This window comes from Cryptomeria japonica, chromosome 3 (assembly GCF_030272615.1).
Source record: "Cryptomeria japonica chromosome 3, Sugi_1.0, whole genome shotgun sequence".
Classification (NCBI taxonomy): domain Eukaryota; kingdom Viridiplantae; phylum Streptophyta; class Pinopsida; order Cupressales; family Cupressaceae; genus Cryptomeria; species Cryptomeria japonica.
This window is the reverse complement of record NC_081407.1, coordinates 323,803,089-323,817,830: the sequence shown is the minus strand read 5'-3', so window position 1 is coordinate 323,817,830 and position 14,742 is coordinate 323,803,089. Positions and strand designations below refer to the sequence as shown.

Below are 14,742 nucleotides of genomic sequence, written 5' to 3'. Positions count from 1 at the left end.
ACAAGAAGGAAAAATGAGATTTTTTTTTTAGAATACATATCATGCCTCTAGTCGTAGTTGGTCTCTGGTGTGATCAGACTCGATCGAATAATTGTTTTCATGCTTGAAAGTCGACCATGATTCTCACAAAGTCGCGGGAAAGCTAAAAAATCAGAATGAACTCCAATAACTCAAAAGACTGCAAATGAGCAAATGAAATGTCAAAATCACTATTTATAGCTCAAATTATGGTTTTTACCACTCTGATAATCGTGATCCCCCTCAACTTCAACACAATTGTAAGTAGATCAAATGGAATCAAAATTGCATGAAACTTGAAATGATTGCTCACTAGCACTGTATTAGAAAAATGGTCTCACTTTCAGAATTTTTCAACCACTTTTTCTGAGGGGGCATAGTTACACCTTAAAGCATTACCGAAGCATACTAGGGTAGAATTTTTGTTTTCTTTGAAACAATGTCATTCTGACATTGTATCAAAGAGGGTAAAATATAGACACCTAAAAATATCTCATTGATCGCACACTAATTTATCATCTTATTAATTAAGTAATTCTTTAATTATTTAATTAAGCTAATTTATTCTTCTGAATTAACTCAATCATCACCCTTTCACATTACTAGTCATTCAATTTATATCCTTTAATAAATTAATCATTTAACCCCTTTTCAAATAGTAATTATTTAATTAATTATGATCAATTCTCTTAATTAAATAATATTTATTATTTCATTAATCCATTTCTAAAGATTGAATAATTTCATTTAAATTAATTAATTAATTAACTTAACTCTTCAAATTCCCCAAATTCAAATTTTAAATAATTCCATCTGATTTCATTTTCCCCCAAATTCACATTTCACCAAATCTGAATTTCAATAAATTTCAGTAAATCTTAGGTGCATTTCAACATTCAAAAATCTAAATTCAATTTCGAATCAAAATGAAAACAAATTTCAATTGAAAAATCCTACAACACATGTTGAAAATCGTGACTGATTGATCAAATCAGTTAACTAATCAGTTAACTCTCCAATCTCCCCTTTTCACTCCAAATCACCTTTCGTCACTAATCAATCAACTCAGTATTCTCCTCAATCAATCTAGTCAATTGGCTAATCAAATTAGTCATCTCCCTAATCTATTCAGTCTACTGATAAATCAAATGAGTTAACAAATCAATCTATCCTATTAACAAATCAATCAATCCACTTTACTGATCAATCAAAATTAGTGAACTATCAATCAACACTTCAGTTAAATTTTTCACCACATCTCATCTGAAAATCTATAAAAGCAAGCCTCATTTCTCAATTTAAATCTAGAATCATAAAATTATAATCTTCAAAGCAATTTTCTATCTTATGCAGGAATCCCAGTGCAACACCTGAGAGCCACCTACATACACAATTTGGAGAAGAGCAATGGAAGCCTTGTTACATCAATTGAGGGAGTTTAAATTAGTTTCTTTCATTATTCAATTGATTTAACATTATTTCATTGTAATTTAGAAGTATTTTTTATTAAATTAAAATTGTGATTCACTCTTATAACGTGATTGTGTTATTGATGACTGAATTTACCCCTAAGAAAAACAAGTGATTTTGGAAATGATTTTCAGATTTTTACAAACCCCTTGTATGATGAATTTGTGGAAGGAAATCACACAATATTCTCCAATATAGCGGTTGAAGAAAGTTCTCATTGCTTTACAAATCCATTGTATGAGGATGAGACATGTCTTGATGGTGGGAGCATTATCTCATTGTGTGAAATGGACAATGATGCTGATGAGATTGACATTTCTGATTTGTCAATCTATGATGACCTTGCACATAATTGTGACTCTGAATCTGATAAAGACCAGCATGATTCATACATGCCTGAATGTAGGTTTCCTAAGGATGGATGCCTTGGTAATGATCAAGAAGTTGTTTACACCCTTTCTCATGATGGTTTCTGTGAAGGAGATAGGGTCAATCATGAGTATGCTCATGAGATAAGAGTGAACAAGGATGAAATTAATAAGGTAAATCTCGATGATCCTATTCATTTGGTGGAAATTGAATGCTTTCAGTTTTCAAATCAGTTGGATAAAATTTTTATAAAGCATGACAGTACTAATGGTAATGGAGAACACCACATTAAATGTGAATGTGCATTGTCTTGTGAGTATGAGAAGTACGTCTCAGATGATGATATATTTTAGTATGTGCATAATTTTTTAACACCATTGAAGCTAAATGTGTTAACAATGATAAGTATGGTAGGTGGATGAATGGTGTCATTTGCAATGTGTATGAGAAAATGTTAGTGAATGACACTTTTAGATTAGTTATATTGGTATGCGATTAAAATCATACCTTTTCTGGAAGTAAATATTGGTTTTACATGTTTGGTGGCTCTGGGCCACCCACTAAAGATTGATATCACCTTTCCCGAAGAAGCACATAGTGGTTATGAGACCAATGGATTTAGGTATTGTCTGCTTCTACCAAAGACCTAGATTCTTGCTATGCTCGCAGGGGGCATGCATCCCCAACTAGAGCCACTATTGGGACCTCCAAAATTTGGCTAAATTTTGAGGACCCACATAAAATTTTTCCTTGTAGTACTTAGAAAAACAATAGCAGATTTAGTCCAAGTTGCTCACTTTGTAGAGCTTCATTTTGAAGCCCCTTGATTGTTATGCAAAATTCCTTGGGGGAAGTGTTGAGCACTTATCAGAGATGATATTGATTTAGATGCAACATTCCATAATATGATTGCATGCATTTTTGAGGCACTTGATTTTTGGGGTCAACAAGGGTTCAATATGAGCAAATGTTTAGAAAAGCTTGAGTAGCCTACTTTGGAGGCTCGTATCTTGTACCCAGTTGATCTTCATGGAAAACCACTTATTTTCGCTGTATTTCCTACAAATTTTTGTACCCCCTAGTCCATTCTCAAATTCCCAGGACCTCGTTTGACCTATTTTCCAAGCCCAAACCATTTGCAATTTATTGTGTTTCCCGATTACACAGTGTATATTGTTTCAACATAGCTCACTTTGAGCATTTATATCTTGCTCTTGAATGATTATTTTATCAAACCAACTAGTTCTTGTGATTCCTTGTAGCTAAATGAACTTATATGCTAGGTTCCAAACCCTCATAATATCATTTGCTACTTTTTCAAAATTGATTTGAAACAGGGTTTGAAGTGGGTTTTGACAGGTTAATGTGTAGAAACAACTAAGTACTCAACTTTGGTGATTAAAATCTCGCACCTCACAAATTGTTAAGCAAATCCATTTTGTAGAATGACTCTTAGTATATCAGTCTACATGTATGTTAGGTGGCATCGTCCCATTTGATCATCCGATCAATTTTCAAAGGCGGTTTTCTGAGCCTCAACTTGTTTTAACCATTTTGCAAAGTGGATGATAATCAAATTTCAGTAATTGCATCTTGCGTGTTATTGGATCAGATGAATTTTTAAATGGTTTTAAGTTAGTTCTAGGGCTTAGGTTTATAGGAGCGCAAAAAAATTTAGCCGAGCCCACAAGGTACCCAACTTGCCTCATCAAATATCATGAAAAGATTTAAATAATAGAACCTATAGAAAATGATGGCATGATTTTAAATGATGCATGGCTTATTTTCTAGGTCGCATACCTAAATCCATGCATGAAGGAAGAATGAGATATAAATGGATTAAAAAATAATTATTTAATAATGTTTTTGACCATTATTAAATATGTGACTTTGAATAGCGGAGGGGAAATTTGAAAATGTGCGGGCCACAAAATTTTTAAAACAAATGAATTTTTCAGCACTCGAGAAAGCCAAAATATAACCTCACCAAGTCCTGAGAAAAGAGCCATGTCAACTAAAAGATTAAATTGCAAAGGGTAAGTTTAAAAAATGAAAAGAAAAACAAAGCTTGGGACTTGGCAACAGCAAAGGGAAAACTTCAACGAGTTCTGAGAAGGCCTTTGATTGCTGTAATTTTTTATTTGGTTGAATACTTAGGGTTTTTATTCTGAGCAATTCAATGGCGGCATCCAATGAAGTATAAAAGGGATTTTGTGAAATAACGTTGTTGCAAAGCCTAGGTGCGCATGTATAGATATGTATCTGATAGAATGCAATGATTGAAAATTATACATCAAATGGACTTGTAAAAATATTTAGAAATTTTCAGACAAATACAAATTGTAGGTGTAAAATCTACCCATCACCAATTCGTTCATATCTCCCAAAATGTTCACTGGGTGTATTTGGTTTCCCGATATGTTTTAAAAGACCAAGATTTCTAAAGATGCTCAAAGAGGAAGAAAAAATTAGATCATGGATAGAAAACTAAAGTCGCTAGAATTTGTAGAAAATAATATTAAACACTGCGCGAAATATTAAGGAGGTAATAATTGATTTTTGCGTTGTGAGATAATGTCTTCATTCAGAGAGGAATATCTAGTCCAGAATAAAGAGTATTTAGTTTTATTAGGTGAATTCTCAAAGTCCATTGATATAGATCCCCTAATATAATATTATTGTGAGTAAAAGCCAGAACATTATAGAAGTGTAAAAATTTTCCAGGTGAAAACTGTTTTAAAATGAGGGGAATATGAAGATTGCTGGAGGTGACTTATTTCTAGAACTGTTGAGTTCATTTTCAATTATGTGAAAATACCTTTCAAATGGAGTTACATTTAGAGGTTAAACATGACATGTTGATGCAACATTGTGATAAAGTCAAGCTATTTTCATGAGTAACAAAGAAGGAATTGTTATTACTTATAGGGGTGCAGAATAAATGGCTACGGTAGGGTAATTATTTTTACCCAGGTGAAGTGAATTCACATATGAATATTGGGAAAGGGAAAAATGCAGCATGAAATATATTTACAAGGTGAAATATTATAATAAGGATACAAGACAAATGGGTTATTTCAGTTACAAATAAAAATAAAGTGTGGCAAGTAATGTTTATATCAACATGAAATTACATTCATGAGAATGAAAAGACAAAAGGTTATTCACAAACATGAATAAAGTATGCACAAGGGGCATTAATATTTGGAGCCAAAATGTAAAATGTGGTAGCAAAATATTTTTACACAAGGGAATATTTTCAGTTATGGAATTTGGAAAAGTGTTGATCAGATTTTGAAAATGCAAGGAATGTTTTCTATTGGAGTAAGATGAGAGAGGAAGGACACATGGAAAATGAAAATAAGATTTGGAAAGTGACAGCTTTTAGCAACAAGATTATTCTAGAAGCTTCTTTCCTTTCTATTTATTCTCTTCTCTTCTTTCTAGAGGTTCTGAAGTTTTGTTTTAAGTTTTGTGCATAGGTTAGATCTGAAATTTAGAGTTAGGGATATGACTTTCTATTTGTAAATGTGTAGTCTCATGAGTAAATAATAGTCAATTTGAGCATTAGATAGATAGCATTTTGTAGAATTATCTTCATGATTGTAAATTCAGTTTCATTTGAATACAATGCACTAAGGATGCTTTGGATTCATGTTTAGAAATTATTGAGTTGTGCTAGTTGTTTCTTGCATCCTTTTAAAGAGGGGATTAATTTTCTTTAAGCAACTTTCAAAGAGGTTGAGTGAATAATATGAATTTGTAAGAAGAGTTTTGTAAGAGAATGAGCAAATTTGTTATTGTCAAATATTAGCACAATAAAATCTACTAGTTATAGTTATATTTAATAATGGGAGTCCATTTGCATCCTCTTGTTTGACTCTTTGCCCTAGGATAAGCATTGTTCTATGTATGGTTAATTCATTTTTAGAATAGATTCAAATACCAAAATCTTTTTTCCTTTTAATGTTTGTAGAACTAGAATTGAAATAAAGTCTTTACTCTCAGATGTGCATAAATGAAATGTAACCTGAATATTGCTAATTCTGGATAGTGTTTTATGTATTTTGGATATCAAAGCTGAGAGCTATCTATTATATGTAGTATTTTTTTTAATTTGTGTCAGATTTATAAATGTTGCAAGAGGTCTACCTGCCTAAGTTTTGCACAGCCTGAAGTGTAGAAGGTTTGTTTAGTTTATAGGAAACCCTTGTCAATTGGCCAATGAGCTCAGAATTTTGTTGAAGGAAGAAGGCTAATTCTAAGGTAATTCTAAGACATCACTTGGAAACATGAACAAGTTGTACTCAGGAAATCCAATAGAGTTGACAGTGATGAACAAGTTCAAATTTCGACAATGAGAAATTTAGAGGACCAAGGAAAATTTGTGCTACCTGGTCCCAAAAAATCAGGTCGAACTTTTGAGAATAGGTTCTAATCATCTTTTTTTGCCCAAATCCCAGTTGATGGCAACATGGTATACCTATAGTGTGCTATTTTCATTAATTAACTTCAAAATTTCATTGTTTTTCCTAATTTCATAAACACACTACAAATTCAATTAAGAAAAAGGATAATATACTCCAACAATTGAATCTAATCAGAATCTCACACCTTTCTAAATTTGGATTGAACCTAGATCTATTGGGTTCAATCCCATTTCAATGTATTGGTGTTAGTTGCATTATTTAGTGGCTTTACTTGTAAAACCCTAATTCTCAATTTTCACCATTACACTAAGCTTTGATTATTTAGGTGATGTAGTTTATGGAGTGACAACTCATTTGTAGAGAAATTTATAGATATAATTCTTCTTATATATAGATGCCAATATTTTATAAAAGCCACTAATATCAACTCTTGTAATCACAAATTTTGATGCATCAATAATGTTCTATGTTAGATACATGTTGAATTGTTTGACTTAATGAGTGAATTCTTTTGTTAACTTAAGTACAAGTTTCACATATATTTTTCATAATTTCATACCTTCATCCCCTTTCATTAGAATTGAACTTATTCCTTTAATTTCTTGTCGATTGTCATTATAAAGATGTATGATTGGACATGTCACTTCTTTAGAAAAATTAAAGAATTTCTTATTGTAGGTCATATGTTTGGTAGTCCCAAATCAATGTATCATATGTTATTTGAATTTCCTTGATTGGTTAAAGATGTTATCATAATTTTCATTATTGTCACATGTTTTTGATCAATTTTTTTTGTCTTTGATAAAATATTATTTTTGCATTGTACATGTGATTTTGTAGGATAATGCCCACTTTTATGTACTGTTCTTCTCCACAATTGTAAATGTAATGAAATTTTCCATTTGAAAATTATCTTTTTTTTATTTTTCCCTTTTTACAAATATGTCTTTCATGATCATCCCTTAGTTGAATATATTACCTTCAATTATTTCTATGTGGATTCCCTTGATTTGTCTTTGATTTTGATATGCCTTGATTATATCTTTTTAATTTTCCTCCAACCGTAAATATTTGTTAACTCTTGTTGGACTCACCTATAAAACTTTTTAGCCTATTATCTTCACTCAATAATGCACCATGTATTTCTAGTTTTATATTGTCAAAGTTTTCAATTAGCTCAAATGTAGGCATGAAAGTATGAAACTTGTCTAGAATAATTTTAATCAAATAATCCATAATTTATGAATCTTTATATTCCACCTTCATCATTGCAAGTTGATTTTGTTAATTTTGTGGATCGGAATTAAAATTTATCTTGTTCTATGCATTATCTATCACAGAATTGTTGTATAAATCTGATTGTCTTCTTTTATGTTGCAGGAGAGGAGGAGCATTTTTATTTCAATGTCCAATCTCACATATTTCATTTGGTATATGTAGTGGGCTGGGTATGGTCAAGCGATGCCTAGACCGGCCATGTCTTATGGACATGGCCAATCAAGACATCACTTGATCGTGCCCCCTCACGATAATAAATTTTTGAATGAGAGAATTTATTTATCTCTCATTCAATCATTTACCTTACTGAGGCTATCATGCATTAACACTCCCTCTTAGCTAGGTAAGATAAATGTAAAAGGTATTAGGAGCAATATTCATAAATTGTATGATGCTTATCTTGGGACCATAGTTTCAAGATGTGAATTGCCTCTGTCGGCGATTCTATTCACAAACTCTTGAGTGGATTGCCTCTATCGGTGATTCTATCCATAAGCTCTTGTGTGGATTACCTTAGTCGGTGATTCTATCCACAAGCTCTTGTGTGGATTGCCTCAGTCAGTGATTCTATTCATGAGCTCCTACGTGGATTGTCTCAGTCGATGATTCTATCCATGAGCTCTTATGTGGATTTCCTCAGTCGGTGATTCTATCCATGAGCTCTTGTGTGGATTGCCTCATTCAAAAATTCTATCCACAAGCTCTTACATGGATTGCCTCAGTCAGCGATTCTATCCACAAGCTCTTACATGGATTGCCTCAGTTGGTGATTCTATCCATGAGCTCTTGTGTGGATTGTCTCTGTCGGTGATTGTATCCACAAGCTTTTACATGGATTGCCTCAGTCGGCGATTCTATCCATAATCTTGAGTTATTGTAAGATCGTCACCTTCCAATAACCTCAAAAATACAAGTGGAAATCATTTGGAAGTAGTCACTTCCTTATGATTTACACAGGGCCCATAAAATAATTATTAGTATTAATAATAATAATCAATATTTACAATTTTTATCTCAAAAGTGCTCAATCTTGATTAGTAAGCTCCCTCTCAATCACAAGGTATCTTGAGTTTCCTCTAGAGAACATATTTTTTCTGAACATATGTCGGAATTTCTGACTTCAGCAAGGGACGCTTGTAGTTTAAGTTTGAGAGGACAAGTTCTTGCGATGTGGCCATATTCGAGACTTTCAAGGAGATATCAATCTGATCTTAATTGCATCTTCCTTTAGGTGGTTAGGCTTTATAGAAGGAAACCTAGCTCTAATACCATGTTAATTTTGTGGATTAGAATTAAAATTTATCTTGTTCTATGTATTATCTATCACTGAATTGTTGTATAAATCTGATTGTCTTCTTTTATGTTGTAGGAGAGGAGGAGCATTTTTATTTCAATGTCCATTCTCACATATTTCATTTGGTATATGTAGTGGGCTGGGTACAGTCAAGCGATGCCTTGACCGGCCATGTCTTTTGGATAGGCCGATCAAGACATCACTTGATCGTGCCCCCTCATGATATTAAATGTTTGAATGAGAGACTTCATTTATCTCTCATTCAATCATTTATCTTACCGAGGCTATCATGCATTAACAGATTTCTTAGATTCTACCACTTTGTAATAATATGATTCATGCTATCTATTTGCTTTATTTCCATATGAGTTAATTGCCTTATAACATTCATAGTTTTATTTTGTTATTTCAATTGTAGATTGCTAGCAAAGTTTCTCATCTCTTATTTATTGTTTTAAGATTTTGAAGATGAGGCCAAATTCTTGGACCAATCTCATTTGTAAATGAATTCCATTATATTTTCACCTTGCATGAATAGAACTATCAAATTTTACTCTAATCCAAATATTAGAACTTTTCAAACAAGGCCGTAACTGAAATACAACAAATTTCACAACCATGCACACATCGACGCTTGAAAAATATAGACCCTACCAAACACAAACAAATTTCTATATTACATTATCTTCACATTGATCTTCTCTAAATCAAATGAACATAAAACTTACAAATATAGAAATTCTCATCAAATTTTTCACTTGATAAAAAAATTTAAAATATTATTTAACATAAATAGCAATTTCATCTTCCCCTTCTTTCTGAACACTCGACACTTCATAACTATACAACTAGAAGAATTAAGAGGGTCATTATTATAATAATTACAGTGTGAGCGAGAAAGAATGGTTGATATAGAATTGTGTAATAAAAAACCATTACCCTTTAAAGCTTTCCCATGCACTGATGTTTGAAAGATGACAGGTAATATAAATGGATTCGAAACTCTAACGTGAATGATTTTTTTAATTTTTATTTTTGGGATGGTCATTTTTAAGTAACATTTGCCGCACAATACTGAAAAATAATGTTTTAAAGCTCACAACAAAGATGAATAAAGTTTGACAAAATTAATTAGTATTCATCATAGAGCAACACAGGAGGACAATGGCCTCTTCTCATACAAGCCTCAACGGCAGCAGACGAGATTCATTATTTGAATATCAATAAACTTCTTTACATTCCATGCAATTTGCTCCAGCAGCTCTCCCTGATCCCTGAAATATACACAATAAATCTCCCCTAAAAAGATTATTTCAAATATTCAATTCCATTTAAATATTAGTGTCCATTGGGTAAGCAAGAATGAGAAAACACATGTAAACAAAGCAAGAGAACAAGTCAATGGTTTTTCTTACCACTAAAAAATATAGCCCTTGATATATGAAACCACAGAAAGGGCCTTCTTCCATTCATCAACTAAATGGCTCTCAAACATTCCACCATGCTTATGAATGGCCCGAGCGTACACACCCTCTTCGGTCTTCATCCGAATCTCGGAAGGCCGAACCCCACAAAACACAGGAATGATGGAAGTCCTTGTTTTGACGATGAGCTGCAGTTCCTTCAAACACCAAACCGACTCTGCATAATTAGGCGAAAAAGTGACAATATGAGCACATGCTGAGTGAATACCACCTTCTATCGATTGAGGTATGTTATCCCCAACTTGGATTGAGTTCTTGTCGAAAAAGACCCTCAATCCTTTGTTTTGAAGATTGTGAAAGATGAGACTGTCCACACTTTCCTTAACATCTGGTCCTCTGTGGTTAAGAAATACATCATATCCAGTTGTGGTACGAAAGCATGAAGAGTGGAAAGAAGAAAGCTTATTTCCCATCGGTAGAATGCACGGACAAAACTCTTCTTGTTCTTCTGGAATTGCTACTAAACAAAATCTCTATACGATTGTAACGAAATCATTTCAGCAAACTAATATATGGCTCGCCTTGAATTTTTCTGATTACGCCCACCATTAAATAATATGGGTTACGTGGGATTGTGTGGACAGTATTAAGACCGATTAGATAAGATACCGTCCAAGCTTCACTTGACCGTAAGCTCAAGCGGTATTGCCAATTGCGAGGCTTCTTATCCAAATTTAGTCGGCTGTCCATCATTTTTCAAATGGTGTAGATGCGTCAGCTGGTTGTGCACATCTCCAGAAATGTTGTACAAGACGGTGGTGTAAATGCAATTCGAGTTCTATGGAATGCACTCTGAGCTTTCTCATTGAATATGCACCTTTCATGTTTGGAGATTCTCGCATCTTGAGTAAATGCATCGCTGAAAGGTCCATGGTGAAGCATCGAATGGCATTTTCAGTTTGTTGTAAAACCAATGAAAGATTATTCATCTTCCTTATAAAGTCACAAAGTCGGCCTTGTAGTAGTTTCAAATACCCAGAGGGCCAGTTTTATGGTCGGTGGCTGTCACTGTGTTTAAATGACGTTTATTATTATTACTTTTTGGTTTGGGGCCGCTAAGGATAAAGAGGACGCGAACTCATTGAATTTTAGGTATTTGGCACCAGCTGGAACATCCTCGGATGCATATTTGACCTTTCAAAGATGCGCTGATAGGAAATAGAAAGGACTGTGTCGACTAATTATTTAATTAAAAAATAAAATACATTAAAAATTAATGAAATTATGAAATATATTAAATTAACAGTTTATTGTAGTTTAAATAGTGATATTGTAAGGTTTAATTTTATCGGTACCAATTACTATCTTATAGTTCCTTTGTGGCCTCCATTATTGTTGGTTAGTTCAGTTAGATTAATGAAATGGGTAATCATATCTTGATAATGTTATGTGTAATGTGTGTTAGTGTCAGTTATATGAATATAATGTGAATCATGTCATGAATTCAACTAATGTTTGATGTATGAACTCAATGATAAATATAGTTACTCAATTATCATTATTGTTATGTCAATATTTGACTAATGCAATAATAAAGGGGCAATAAATTAAAGATGTAGTTAGAAATTTTTAATATCTACTAGCTTCTAATTGTGACCTCTCTATGCATAATGATAGTAAATGATTTGTAGGCTGTTACATGCCTTGTATTCTTGTTTCATGGAATTGGATGCATATAATGTCATTATATTACACAATATAAAGTCAATAGTGATTATATTTGATTAAGATAAGGTGGGTTTTTGATAGGTCCTAAACCCTGTAACAAAATAAGTAGGTTACCAAAGGGGTAACTAGCAACAACAAATAACAAAGAAGGATCAAAATAGAAATACAACCAACTACAAGGAAAAAACCATCTAGAGAGGCCAAACGACCCACAAATAGCTAGATAAATCATATAAAATTCAATCTGGGAACTTTATCTCCAAAGAGACTACCTAAGAGGGGGGGGACCTTCAAACAATGGCTTTCTTCTTGCATCAAACAATTGTCAAGGAAAAGTTTGTTAGACTAATTTTAGGACAATTATTTAATTATTTATTAATTAAATGCAATGCCCACCAAAATATCCTAGAGAAAATAACTAATCTAACCAACAAGATAAAGATCATTTTTTAAAAAAATATCTACAAATGCAACATATTAAACTACCATTACTCATATGCATTAATCATAACATTACATGAAAGTGTGAACAACTTAAACATAATAATATAATTAACAACATAATACGCAAGCAGGAATAACAACATAACAAGTATCCTTCCTAGGGTATCTTAACACCACTACTTAACTAACAATAACACATACACATATCTATAATCATGATGCCATTAACATCCATTACATTTAGTTCCTAACCAATTACTTCCTTCCTAACATGAGAATTATGAACTATTGAATACAAATCCTACATATCCCCATTAAATCTTAGATTTATTTAAAGGCACCAAATCAAATGTTACTGATACCCTTTAGTACCATCTAACATGATAATATCTTATTTTTACATAAAGAATAATCTAATGAAAATCTAATTCATTTCCTTTAAGAATGATCATACCTACCTACAAGCTACTCATACATAATCATTTTCCAAAGATAACCAACATTAAGGAATAACTTATTTTCAATTTAGTACTTTCTCTCATAGACATACATGATCATATAACATTCCGACTACTATTCATAGATGCACATAAGATATTTCAATCACATTACTTAACCATTTGATTTCTTTCCAATATGGAATTACATACACAATGATTATCCAATAATAATCGTAATCTATTACAATTCATCATGATCTTAGCCTACTACAAGTCTTTTTACATTGATTTCAAAACACAAGATATAAAGCTTCTCTTACAATTAACATCTTTCTCATCATAAAAAATACTTGATTAAAATCTCAAATACATGAAATAAGCTCCAAAAATCCATCAATTGAGTAAGAGATACAAATCCACATCCTCACACACTAGAAATTGACGTAGAATATCACAATGGAAGAAGGCATCAAACCACTCGAACATGTGGAACCATAAGGAACCACCCGCCATGCTAGGAGATGCCATGAGGCTCCAACCAACACTCTAGACCTAGGCTGAGCCCTAACAACCAAAAGACATGAACTCACAATCATAGAAAAGCAACCACATAAAGAATACATTAAATCTCAACACAAGGCTAAATTAAAATGCAATAAACTCCCACGGGCATATCAAAAAATCAAGACATAAGGATCATGGAAACATGTACGGAAAGAGTGTAATCACATGCTACCCTCACATAGAAGGGGCCAAGCCACACCCTAATAGACATGTGGAACCGTCTCAACCTTAGAGCCAATTAAAGGAGTTAGGCTAACTGTCTCTACAATCTTAGCAAGCTCATGCCGAGTCTCTACTCAAGGCCATGAGGTGGGGCCAAAACCAATTATTATTTTAATAGGAGAGTCCTAATTATCCATCCCTCTAATTAATTATTATGGTTATCACTTGAAAATTAAAGGTAAACTCTCCATGTGGTTCCTTGATAGGCCAGACCCTAAGCATCCTTATAAGGAACCTCCTAGAATCCTATTGGTCATGACTCCAATCAACACATGCAAGAGCCCAGTCCCCCTAACCATGGATAAAGGCCTAAGGGTGAACCATACTAATAACAACATCACAAAGAGGCTCATGCAAAGCATCATCATATTGGTACAAGTCTGAAGCATAATCAAGGCCATAAGGCAACATGTAAAACAAAGAGTATCAATCATCAAAAGCACAACAATAAACAAGAGTAAGTCACTAATCTATCTTACTCAGCCATAAAATAATATCACATCCTCAATAGAAGAGAATATCCATTTTTCTTGATCTTACATAAGTCATCCTCAACAACAAGACATTCTCCTACTTGTTGGAGCTATAACCACATAAATGCACAACCCTCAACAACAAGGCATTATTGAACCTATCAGAGGCAAAATTAATAATAAAAGATCATTAGTGAACCTAAAGCATCATAGAGAAACTCAAGACATTTACCAATAATCCTTTGGTACAAGTCAAAATCTAAAATTGACCTCAGAAGGACCATAACTATCAAATTGGAAAAACAGTGCAGATTGGCCCATCCGTGGACCAGTTTAGTGCATCCATGGTGCAGTTTAGAGAATCCATGTTATAGAATAGTGCATCCATGCCATTATATAGTGCATTTATTCCATTCTACAACTCATCCATGCCAGAGACCAAAAACTTGAAAAATGAAATAAGTAATGAAATGATTCCACCCAAAACTAAACATAGACTCACAAAGGGCACAAATTACTCCCAGAAGGTGCGTAAGGCCAAAATAGACAAAAATCAGAATATAAATAATGCACCAAGACCATACAAGA

General features: G+C 33.0%; 1 protein-coding gene across 1 annotated transcript; it reads right to left on the bottom strand.

Moving 5' to 3' along the window:
• Window positions 1–10,276: 10,276 nt before the first annotated feature.
• LOC131035998 (TMV resistance protein N-like) lies at window positions 10,277–11,033 on the bottom strand. Its single transcript, XM_057967786.2, has 2 exons — window positions 10,953–11,033; window positions 10,277–10,816 (listed from the first exon to the last, which is right to left on the bottom strand). The coding sequence occupies exons 1-2, from the start codon at window positions 11,031–11,033 to the stop codon at window positions 10,277–10,279; spliced, it is 621 nt and encodes a 206-aa protein (XP_057823769.2).
• Window positions 11,034–14,742: the final 3,709 nt, after the last annotated feature.

Excerpts from the sequence above, each read along its gene's own strand:
- LOC131035998 (XM_057967786.2), bottom strand. The coding sequence starts at position 11,033 with ATGGACAGCCGACTAAATTTGGATAAGAAGCCTCGCAATTGGCAATAC. Across the intron at positions 10,817-10,952 it reads GGTCAAGTGAAGCTTGGACG|AGATTTTGTTTAGTAGCAAT; the intron begins GTATCTTATCTA and ends ACAATCGTATAG.